The sequence below is a fragment of the Chelonia mydas genome, chromosome 13 (assembly GCF_015237465.2).
Source record: "Chelonia mydas isolate rCheMyd1 chromosome 13, rCheMyd1.pri.v2, whole genome shotgun sequence".
Classification (NCBI taxonomy): domain Eukaryota; kingdom Metazoa; phylum Chordata; order Testudines; family Cheloniidae; genus Chelonia; species Chelonia mydas.
Window position 1 is genome coordinate 285755 of NC_051253.2, and position 11761 is coordinate 297515.

At 45.6% G+C, this 11761-nt stretch overlaps 1 protein-coding gene across 7 annotated transcripts in view; it reads left to right on the forward strand.

Annotated features, from left to right (window-relative positions):
* ELMO2 (engulfment and cell motility 2) overlaps positions 1–11761 on the forward strand; it is a 46304-nt gene extending 34543 nt beyond the window's left edge. For 6 of the 7 annotated variants that reach the window (XM_037877154.2, XM_037877156.2, XM_043526714.1 and 3 more), the window contains 7 exons: positions 8136–8272; positions 8604–8767; positions 8876–8988; positions 9275–9382; positions 9765–9847; positions 10236–10313; positions 10957–11761. In XM_037877154.2, the coding sequence (XP_037733082.1) occupies positions 8136–8272; positions 8604–8767; positions 8876–8988; positions 9275–9382; positions 9765–9847; positions 10236–10313; positions 10957–11157 (884 nt within the window). In that variant the 3' untranslated portion in view covers positions 11158–11761. Of the gene's footprint in view, positions 1–8135; positions 8373–8603; positions 8768–8875; positions 8989–9274; positions 9383–9764; positions 9848–10235; positions 10314–10956 lie in introns of those variants that run through there. The other variant, XM_037877160.2, reaches the window with a different exon arrangement.

An 11761-nucleotide genomic window follows, 5' to 3' on the forward strand; every position in this document is an offset into this window, starting at 1 on the left:
CCCCAGTTGCATGTATAGGGGAAAAGGATGACGTCTCAATCACCATTGGGTCAATGGCCAAGCCCTCCCCTCATCAGAACTAGGGGAAGCCCTTCATGAGCAAGTCAAGGCAGCTTGAGAGCTCCAACTGTCCTCCCAACCAAAGGGGTCTTCATTTTTTCCTGATGAGGTGGTTGCTTCAGTCCAGACACTAGCCATTGTTGACTTTAGAGCCTTCCAAGATGTGCTCTCGAGGATAGCTGAAACATCAGCTATTGAGATAACAGTGATCCAACAGAACATGCACAAGCTGTTTGATATTTTTAGCTCCTCAGTGCCATCAAGAATTGACCTCCTGATTTAATGAGGGCATACTGGACCCAGCAAAGGGACTGTGGCATGTCCCAGTCTCACTTTCCCCTGCTTGGAACTAAGAAGAAAAGCACTGCCAAATACTGTGCAAGAGCTTTGAACGTTTTTAGATGCATCCGGCACCAGGGTTGCTAGTAGTATCTGTTCTTCAGGAGAAAAGATCAGATCCATCAAGGAACTCCTAAAGATAAGGACCTCATGAAATTAGACCTTTTTAGTCAGAGGGCACATTCATCAGCCTCCCTCCTGATGTGTACGATGAACTATCAGACCTTGTTCGTGAAAGGGGTTTTTTATGGGGGAAAGAGTGTGATTCTTCCATCCCCTTCCTATTTTGGCTCCCACAGGGATGCAGAGAAGAGCTCAGAGAAACAAACCATCAGAGGTCCAGATGATAGCAAAACACAGCGCTACAAGTAGCAATGGACAAGTCTGGTACAGATGCTAGATCCATGGCTATGGCAATCACAACACACCAGGCAGCTGTTCAGCAACCAGACGGCTGAGGCACTCCCGTTCCCTCAAGGCTTCAAGGATAGTGCTGAGGATCCTAGGGATCTACATCCCAGCACCATATCAAAGCTCTTCCAACATCAGAGCCTGCAAAAGCAAAGAACGCTGTCCTGTTGCCAGGTACCAACCAGATACACATCCAGAAAGCAGGGCAGTAGCTCCATGAGTACCTGTCATCTTCCTCTGTTGTGCAGCAGGTTTGATGGGGGTGTTGAGAACCACATCAAGACCATCCCAGAGCTGACCTTGAGAAACCACCTCACCCACTTCCATCTGGTGTGGTCCAGGATTATACCAGCAAGTGAGTGCTGGGCATGCCCCATCTAATTCTTCTCCTTGCCCCCTACCCACTCTCCTTCCCTGTCTGTCTTCATGGACCCCTCACGAGAGCCTGTTACAAAAAAGTGGCCTCATTGCTTCATCTAGGATCCATAGGAGAGGTTCCACAGGAGGACAGGGGAAAAGGCTTCTGCTCCCAATATTTCCTTATTCTGAAGAAGAAAGTTGCCTTCTTCAGAGGAGATTGAACAGACACATTTGCCGCTTCAGATTCAGTATGGTAGCACCTTCTTCATCCCATCTGTTCAGGCTCTGGACTGATTTGTGGCTCTTGACTTGTAGGACATGTACCTCCACACAGCGATCCACCTAGGCCACAGAAGTACCGGATATTTACAGTAGAGCCCAATCACTGCAAGTACAAAGTATTGCCTTTCAGGTTCTTCACAGCACCAAGAGTCTACAAAATGTGTTGCCACAATGGTGGCTCACCTAAGAGGGCATCTGTGTCTAGAGGACTGGCTGATCAGAGGCAGATCCTATCAGGAAGCTCTGAGAAGCCTCAGTTGTGCCCTTTCCCTGTTTGCCCAGCTGGGCTTCCTGGTGAATTACAAGAAATTGTCTTTTTATCCTATCACAGATAATAGTTTATACGGGCCAGGATAGATTCCATGACAGCAAGGGCTAAGCTGCCAGAAGACTGATTCCTTTTGCTCCAGTTATCACTGAACACAGTGAAATCACAACCAGCTATGATGCTGCTTGCCAGAATTCATTTGAGGCCTCTACAATTCTGGCTCAGGTCAGTTTACTCCTAGGCTAAGTACCTGATGAGCAGGAAAGTCCTACTACCACCTCATGTGCTCTTAGCGCTGGACTGGTGGCTGCATCCCAACAAAGTCCAAAAAGGGATGCGGGTCACAGTGACCCTGTTGCCAACTATGGCATTAGTCGACACATCAGGCACAGGCTGGGGAGCTCACCTAGGCCATCTACAGATACAAGGAGTCTAGTCCCCAGAGGACACAGGGCTGCATATAAATGCCCTAGAACTCAGAGCAATTGGACTGATGTGTATGGCATTCCTCCCAGTCTTACGACATTCCATAGTGCAGATACTGACAGACAATACATTCGCATTTCATTTCATAAATGAGGAAAGAGTGACAGCTCTTTGCCTCTCTGCAAAGGAATGAACAAACCATGGAAATGGTATCATCTGCATAGCATAACCCTGGGAGCTCTGCACCGCCTGGGAGTTGTCAACAATCTGATGAACGTCCTGAGCAAGCAGTCAATTACCAGTCACAAGGGTTAATGCAGGATTCTCTCACTAGGTTGACTTTCCATCAGTGGGCAACACCTCTGATGTGTACCACCAAAGACAACACCAAGTGTCCAAACTTCTGTTCCAGAGAGGGCATGAGCCTTTGATCATTGCTGGATGGTTTTCTTCTGCAGTGGAATCAAGACCTTGTATTGCCTTCCCACCAATTCCGCTAATCCCCAAGGTTACTGATAAAGTCTCAGTACCAGGGTCATATTCAGAGCTCCTATTGACTGAGGCAGTTCTGGCGGACAGACCTGTTGCAGGTGTCTGTGCAATCACCGGCAGGCTGCGGGGCCAATTAGACCTTTTGTCACAGGGTCAGATTCTCCACTCTGAACCAAAGTTCCTGCGCTTGACTGCTTGAATGCTGGCTGGTTAAGCACCATGATAAAGGATTGCTCCTTACAAGTTCAAGAAATCCTGGTACAGAGCAAGAAAACTGACTCCAGCAAATGGAAAAGATTCTCTGTATGGGTTGCCTGATACAGTCTAGACCAGAAGATTTTTAACTATTTGCTGCAGTTAAAACATTCTGAATTGTCCATTAGTTCAGTCAAGGTCCACCTGGTGGCAATATCAGTGTATCATCCACCGATACAGTTGCTCTTGATCTTCTCTTATCCACCAATATCCAAGTTTTTCAAGGGTCTAATGGCTACTTACCCACTGGTCAGGGAACTTATTCCCACATAGAACCTCAGCATCATCCTTCTAAGGCTAACAGAGCTCCCTTTTGCGCCCTCTTGGAGTGTGCTATCCGCCATCTCACTCTCAAAACAGTCTTTTTTTTTTGGTGGTCATCACCCAAGTCAAGGTGAGAAAGCTTCAGGCACTCATGCAGAACCCCTGTATGCCTCATTCCATAAAGACAGGATTGTACTTAGACTTCCTGCAAAATTCATTCCCAGCATGGTTTCTGAGTTCCAAAACCAATTTATCACTTTATCTCTGGTCTTTCCAAAGCCACATTCCACCCAAGAAGAGAAGCTGCTGCAAACTCTGGATATATCCAGAGTTTCCCAATATTCTAGTGACAGGGCCACACTTTTTAGATTGTGCCAACATCTATTTTGTGACTGTGGTCAGCTGCTCCAAGGGGCAGGCTATTTCATCACAAAGACTATCAAAATGGGTAACTCAGTATATCTCGTTGCGTTACTTGCTGGCCACTGTACCTCTCCCACTGACAGTTAAGACTTTCTCCACCAGAGCCCAAGCAACATCTGCCTGCTTCCAAAAGATGCCAGTTATCCAAAATCTGCAAGACAGCTATGTTAAACAATCCATTCATGTTTGTCAAACACTATGAACTGTACTTAGCTGCTAGATCTGATGTCAATTTGGGACAGCAGTCCTCCAATCTCTATTTAACTACTGCAGCTGATACTCTTCATTCCCACCATCCTGAGGGAACAATACTTTCCAGTCACTTATAGTGGGACCTACACTGACACGTACTCAAAGAAGAGAGAACAGTTACTTACCTACAATAACTGTGGTTCATCAAGATATAGTCAGTGTGGATCCCATGACTCACCCTCCATCCATGCTTTTCACAATCCTCAGCAGTCATGGGCTACGAATTGCGAGGGAACTAAAAAAGGGTCGTGGCTGCTTTATGCTCTAGCACAGGAATGCAAGGGGGCATAGGGCCCATTGCTGTGACAGATGCTGCTACTCAGAAAAGATTCCAAGCTTGCCACATGAGATGCATGTGAACCTACAGTGGGATCCACACTGACGAATCATGGTTACTGTAGGGTAAGTAACTGTTCTTTTAATCATTCTTTATGGCACAGCGCAAATCACAGTAGCAACCATCAAGATGCAAAGAAAATCTGAGGAACCCAGACAATCTCCAAGCAACACCCCAAGGCAAACCTCGCCACCTGGAGGCCAAACAGCTACAGGAGCCAGTCCCCATTGGGTGAAAGTAGAAACAGATGCAGAAAACCCCTTGAGGGCAAAAGGAAGTTATTGGGGGGAAGGAGGGGGGGAATATATGGAAGAAAGGGGAAGTCAGTAGTCATGACTATAAATCAAAAATTAGGAATAGTAGAAAACTGATAAGAGAAGCAAAGGGACAGAAGGAGAAATCTGTGGCCAGCAGAGTTAAGGACAATAAGGAGGAGTTAAAGTATATTAGGAACAAAAAGAATCCTAACACTGGTATTGGTCCTTTACTAGATGGGAGTGTTAGTGTTATCAGTAATAATGCAGAAAAGGGAGAAGTGTTCAATAAATATTTCTGTTCTGCATTTGGGGAAAAAACAGGTGGTACAGTCATGTCATATATGATAACACGCTTTCCAATCCACTAATATCTCAGGAGACTGTTAAACATTTTTTAATCAGCAGAACCAGACAACTTGCATCTATGAGTTTTAAAAGAGCTGGCTGAGGAGCTTGCTGGAAAGTTAATGTTGATTTATCAATAAGTTTTGGAACTCTAGGGAAGTGCCAGAAGACTTGAAGAAAGCTAATATTGTGCCAATATTTAAAAAGGGTAAACGGGATGACCTTGGTAGTTATAGGCCTGTCAGTCTCCCATCAATCCTGGGCAAAATAATGAAACCGCACTCAATAAGAATTAAAGAAGGGTAATATAATTTAATGCCAATCAACATGAGTTTATAGAAAATAGATTCTTTCAAACTAACTTGATATCTTTATTTTTTCTGGAGGGGGGATGAGATTACTGGTTTGGTTGATAAAGCTAATACCGTTCATGTAATATCCTTGGGTGCCACGAGACATTTTGATTTAAAAAAATTAGAACGATATAAAATTAATATGGCACACATTAAATGGATTAAAAGATGGCTAACTGATGGGTCTCAAAATGTAACTGTAAACAGGGAATCATCATCAAGCAGGTGTGTTTCTAATGAGTTCCCACAGGGATTGGTTCTTGGCCTTACACTTTTTAACATTTTTATCAATTACCTGGAAGAAAACATAAAATAACTGTTTTCCGATTACGCAAAAATTGGGGGAGTGGTGAATAATGAAGAGGATAAGACTGATACAGCGTTATCTGGATAGCTTGGTAAACTAGGTGCAACCAAACAATATGCATGCTAATACAGCTAAATATATACATTTAGAAACGAAAAACGTAGGCCAAACTTACAGGATGGGGGACTCTATCCTGGAAAGCAGTGACTCTGAAAAAGATTTGGGAGTTGTGGTGGATAATCAGCTAAACATGAGCTCCCAGTGCAATGCTGTGGCCAAAAGGGCTAATGTGATCCTTTGATGCATAAATAAGGGAATTCCGAGTAGGAGTAGAAGTTATTTTACCTCTCTATTTGGCACTGGTGTGACTACTGCTGGAATACCATGTCTTGTTCCTGTGTCCAGAATTCAAGAACAATGTTGATAAACTGAAGCGTGTTCAGAGAAGAGCCACAAGAATGATTAAAAGATTACAACATACCTTATAGTGATAGACTTAAGGAGTTCAATCTGTTTAGCTTAATACCGAGAAGGATAAAAGGTGACATGATTACAGTCTATAAGTACCTACATGGGGAACAAATATTTTAATAATGGGTTCTTCAGTCTAGCAGAGAGAGGTGTAACACGAGCCAATGGCTGGAAGTCGAAGCCAGACAAATTCAAACTGGAAATAAGGTGTAAATTTTTGACAATTAGGGTAGTTAACCATTGGAACAATTTACCAAGAGTCATGGTAGATTCTCCACCACTGGCAATTTTTATATCAAGATTGGAATAATTGGAAGTTTTTAAGGTCAGGCTTGACAAAGCCCTGGCTGGGATGATTTGATTGGGGATTGGTCCTGCTTTGAGCAGGGGGTTGGACTAGATGACCTCCTGAGGTCCCTTCCAACCCTGATATTCTATGATTCTATGATTGGATGTTTTTCTAAAAGATCAGCTCTAGGAATTATTTTGGGGAAGTTCTATGACCTGTGTTATACAGGAGGTCAGACTAGATGATCACAGTGATCCTTCTGACCTTAGAATTGATGAATAGGGTGCCGGAATAAAGCAGCAGAAGTAGCAGAGTATTGCACAGTGATTCTTGCTCACCAGTTAAAGACATGGACTGATTCTCAGATCTGGACTCTAATAATTTCCCCATCCCCAACATATACTAGCATGGGGATAGGGGAGGTAAACCATAGACAGGATCATGTAGCCTTTCTTTAATTTAAATTGAATTTAGTAATTTGGCATTAAACTACCATGGGTTCAGCTCCTGTTGCTACAGTTTCAAGCTCAGCAGAGTGAAAATCACCTCTGGTGCTTTTCTCAAATTTGGAGACTCCAGGAACACATGAAGACCAAGGATAGTGATCAAAGACATAATCACGAGTACAAAGTATTATCTGTACTACAAGTTTTATTAAAGCACTAAGTAAAGTTAAAATTACCCATGCATATATAAATCCTACAAAAACCCATGCAATGACTAAGACTGTAGTCATATTCACATTCTCAAAGATATTCTAGCGTCTGATGGATCTCTCAGCAGATGACCATTGATAGAGGGATGGTTCCTGCTGGGGTTTCCCCGTGAGGTTGTCCCTTGGGGTCTTCCCACTTTTACCCAACCAATTAACCTCTTCTATATTGTTGTTCTGATCACATATTCATGAGGGTTTCAACCCTCTTTTCCTTATCCGTACTTCCACACCCCATGAATACTGGGGTGCCCCATTTTTCATAGGTAGTTTCTTAGTTCCTCTTATTTTCATTAGCATCTATGTACAACATGTAACCTGCAGTCAGGACAGGTATCAGAGTAGCAGCCATGTTAGTCTGTATCCGCAAAAAGAAAAGGAGTACTTGGGGCACCTTATAGACTAACAAATTTATTTGAGCATAAGCTTTCGTGAGCTACAGCTCACTTCATCGGAAGTGAGCTGTAGCTCACGAAAGCTTATGCTCAAATAAATTTGTTAGTCTCTAAGGTGCCCCAAGTACTCCTTTTCTTTTAGTCAGGACAGGACATTCCATATTACAATCAGGTGTCTTGTGGTCTTGGACAATACATGGTAGTTTATTGCAATCTAGTTTTCTTTAATATCACCTATTGGCACATCTTTTACAGTAATCTTGTGACTTTACTGGCATAGGGTTATTCCTAGGTCATCTATTAATGTCAGGTTTCAGAGTAGCAACCGTGTTAGTCTGTATTTGCAAAAAGAAAAGGAGTACTTGTGGCACCTTAGAGACTAACAAATTTATTTGCGCATAAGCTTTCGTGAGCTCACTTCATCGGATGTCAAGCATTCTTAAGTCTATGGCCTAGTATGGCTAAACTAAAATCTTAAAGGCCTCAGGCTGTAGGTCCTGCATTCCAGCCATGCTTTACTGATATACCTAATACAAACTCATCACTCCAAAATACTTGTCAATCTTATACTTCTATATCCGACAATTTAAATCTATTTAGCACATATTTATTATATATGAAATAGCATATGAATTGACCTTGACACCAAATTACACAATGATTAATGGATGATAAAATGAACTACTTGGCTACAATCATGTGTTAGGGTCAGAAGTGTGTATTACACACACTGTCAGGCTGCTCCGATTGCAACAAGCTTAGTTCTTCCCATGAGCTCCAGGACCTCCTGCCCTGGCTGCTCAGATACTCACATAGTTTCCTTCTCTGTCCCTGAAGCCAATGAGGGCCGGAACGACTACCACCCCATGTTCTTCACCCATGACCGAGCATTTGAGGAGCTCTTTGCCATCTGCATCCAGCTGCTGAACAAGACCTGGAAGGAGATGAGAGCAACGGCAGAGGATTTCAACAAGGTCAGGGGGATGGGAACCTGACCTGGGAAGTGCTCTGTATCAGAGAGGGAGAGCGCACAAACAGACTCCTTGACTCAGCAAAGTATGGAGCAGTGGGGAGGTGTGTACAAGTGCACGTAGGAATATGTTTAGGATACTGGTGAAAGAGGCAGCCCTGTGACCTCTGCTTTCCCTGCCCTGGGCCCTCAAAGCCCTCAGCTGGATGTGCCCCCGACCACATTCTCACTGTGTCTGTCCCTTGCAGCCCTTGGCTGAGTTCAGCCCTGGATCCCAGCTCCCCTTGGGCAGCAGGAATGTAAGCTGCATGTTATCTCCCATCCTATCCCTCTAGGTGATGCAGGTTGTACGTGAGCAGATCACCCGGGCTCTGCCCTCCAAACCCAATTCCTTGGACCAGTTCAAGAGCAAGCTGCGCAGCCTAAGCTACTCTGAGATCCTGCGGCTACGCCAGTCTGAGAGGATGAGCCAAGATGACTTTCAATCACCACCCATTGTGTAAGTACCTGACAGGGGCAACTCTTCCCCACGTACTGGCCTCCCTTGCATTGAATTGCTGGCTGCTATCCCCAGACTCTTGTTTACTCAATTGTCCTTGATCTCCAGGGAGCTGAGAGAGAAAATCCAGCCTGAGATCCTGGAGCTGATAAAACAGCAGCGTCTGAACCGGCTCTGCGAGGGAAGCAGCTTCCGGAAAATTGGGAATCGCAGGAGACAAGGTTTGGCCTGCTACAGCCTCCCGGTGTGGAAGCACTGAAGCAAATAGGGCCAAGTGGGTTTCCCAGATGGCAGGGACTCTGCAAGGAAGGGGGTGGATAGACAGGGTTGCTACACCGGCCAACAGGCTGGGATGGCACAGAGGTGCATACATACAGGAGACCACAATCCTTGTCACAGCCAGCAGATGGCACTGTAGAGAATGAGATAGTGGGGCTATACAGGGCTGTCATGGGGGCCTTGTCTGAATGACTCTACGCCATGCTGTATGTATGTTGTGTTTTCCAGAGAGATTTTGGTACTGTCGTCTGGCTCTGAATCACAAGGTTCTACACTACGGAGACCTGGAAGACAATGCCCAGGGCGAAGTGACCTTTGAGTCGCTGCAGGAAAAGAGTAGGTCCAGGTTATTGCTCTGACACTGGCACTGTGTGCAATGCCCTGTGCTCTGACACCTAACGACCATTAGTACCAGTCTCAAGGAGGGTCTAGTGGCTACAGCACTGACTTGTACTCAGGAGATCTGAATTCAGTTCCTGGCCCTTCCACAAACCCCTGTGTGACCTTTGATGTGTCACTTGGTACTTCCCACATCAGGGGCTATGGGGATAAGTTAATTCGTGTTTATGAGGCTCAGACAGTCTGGTAATGGAGTCTATAGAAAAGCCTGTGAACAGACAGATGGACATGGGGCCGTGCACCTGTAACATCAAGGTAAAGCCCCATCTCTTCATGGTCAGGGTTCCTCCTGTTTGTGACTTTCCTGTTTCACTCCTAGTCCCTGTAGCAGACATCAAGGCCATCGTCACAGGGAAGGACTGTCCACACATGAAGGAGAAAAGTGCACTGAAGCAGAACAAGGTAACTGCTCCCTTCCGTTCTTTGGTATAGTCCCCTGGCTGAGGAGCAGTTCTTGGAGAGGTAGATGCAGCAGAAGCAAGAGCTCTAAATGACAGCTGTCTATGGGAACCATTTACACATGGTCCCAGCCTAAATCTGGGACCCCTACATCTCCTTTCCAGTCCCTGGTCTCTTTGCTGTTTCACTCCTAGAACCACTGGCCACCCAACTTGTTCTGTGACTGGCAAGGTGCCCTGGTGCTAGTTGCACAGTGAGGAGGTGCCCGGGGCACAGGATTGCATTGTGGAGGTGTCCTGGTCTGCTGCTAGGACACCCAATATTGTTGGTGTAGCAGAAAGGACTGTTATGATGCTTTATCTAGCTGATGAGTAAAAACTTCTTCCTTCAGGAAGTGTTGGAATTGGCCTTCTCGATATTGTATGATCCTGATGAGACGCTGAACTTCATTGCACCTAATAAGTATGAGGTAAGAAATGGGGCTGTCAAGCTGCAAAGAGGAGACCGGGAAAAAACCAGGTTCCCCCAGGGTTTGGCCAAGGTGCACCAGCCTCACTATTAAAAAATGTTGCCTAATGCTCAAGCTAAATCTCTCTTGTTTGTAATATCATCCTGTTAGAGCAAGTTCTAGCCCCTTGTACCCCCTGAATGACTTCCCTTAGTCCTTGGCAGAGGCGCCGTCTCTCTAAGTTGCCAGGGGGTGCTCGACCCCCGCTTCGGAGCACCCACAGAGTCGGTCCTTGGTGTTGGCCATCAACAGGCTGTTCCTCACGTGCTCTGAGATGTGATGCCTAAAATTGCATGGTCTTTTCTGCTGCCATGTCACATTGCAAACTCATGTCCAATTGTCTGCTCACTCAGTTGGGGGTCTCAGTCATTCTTGCTTCCCTAGCTTCTCCCTCCCATTAGGAGTCTGTGGTTGAATTACTTTCCCCCAGATGAATTTACTACTTTTTCTGAATTTCTCGTTTTATTTCCTGCTTCTGTCACCAATTTCAGGGGGGCTCCAGAAGGATGTTCCTACCCATGGTTTGTGCTGGTGTATTTTTGGGTGGGGGGCATTCCCCATGGTTTATGCCAAGGGGTGTAAGTTGTCTGCTTGTTCTCCACAGTACTGTATCTGGATCGATGGACTCAATGCCCTCCTGGGGAAGGACATGTCCAGTGAGCTAACCAAGAGTGACCTGGACACGCTGCTGAGCATGGAAATGAAGCTGAGACTCCTGGACCTGGAGAATATCCAGATCCCTGAGGCCCCACCGCCCATCCCCAAGGAGCCCAGCAGCTACGACTTTGTCTATCACTATGGTTGACACAGGCAGAACTGGACAGGGACAGGGGAGGATGGGACAGCTACTCCTGAAGAGAGACTCAGAACCCTGGAGATTGTTCTGAGACTGGCATCATGTCCTTTGTTCGTTCAGGACCAGTTCTGAACATGGCAACAATTGATCACTAATCTCTCTATGACCCAGCCATTCCAGTAGGCCTGCAGCTTCTTGTTTACCCACCTCCTTATGGGGTGAGAGTCATGATGCTCAGGTGCCATATGGGGGAGGCACCCCATTCTCTCAACAGCACCACTGCATGGCACTGGGTGAGCAATATGCCTAGCAAGAGGAGGAACTTCTGCCCCGGCCTCAGGGTTGGCATCCACCCTTGTATCCCAGAACGGTTGAGTCTCCCTTCAATCCCACCTCCTACCAGAAAACATAATAAAACTATTGGGTGACTGACAGCTGCCGCAGCAGAAAATAGTGCAAAGAGGGAATCCCTTGGTCGCTACAGGAGTGACACTGGTGCCTGAGGGATGAGAGCAGAAGCCAATGAACAGTTGGGGGGTCAGCATCCCCCAGTAACTCATTATTGTATGATTTTGTATGAATTACCATAATATAAATAATAATCCTTACCATA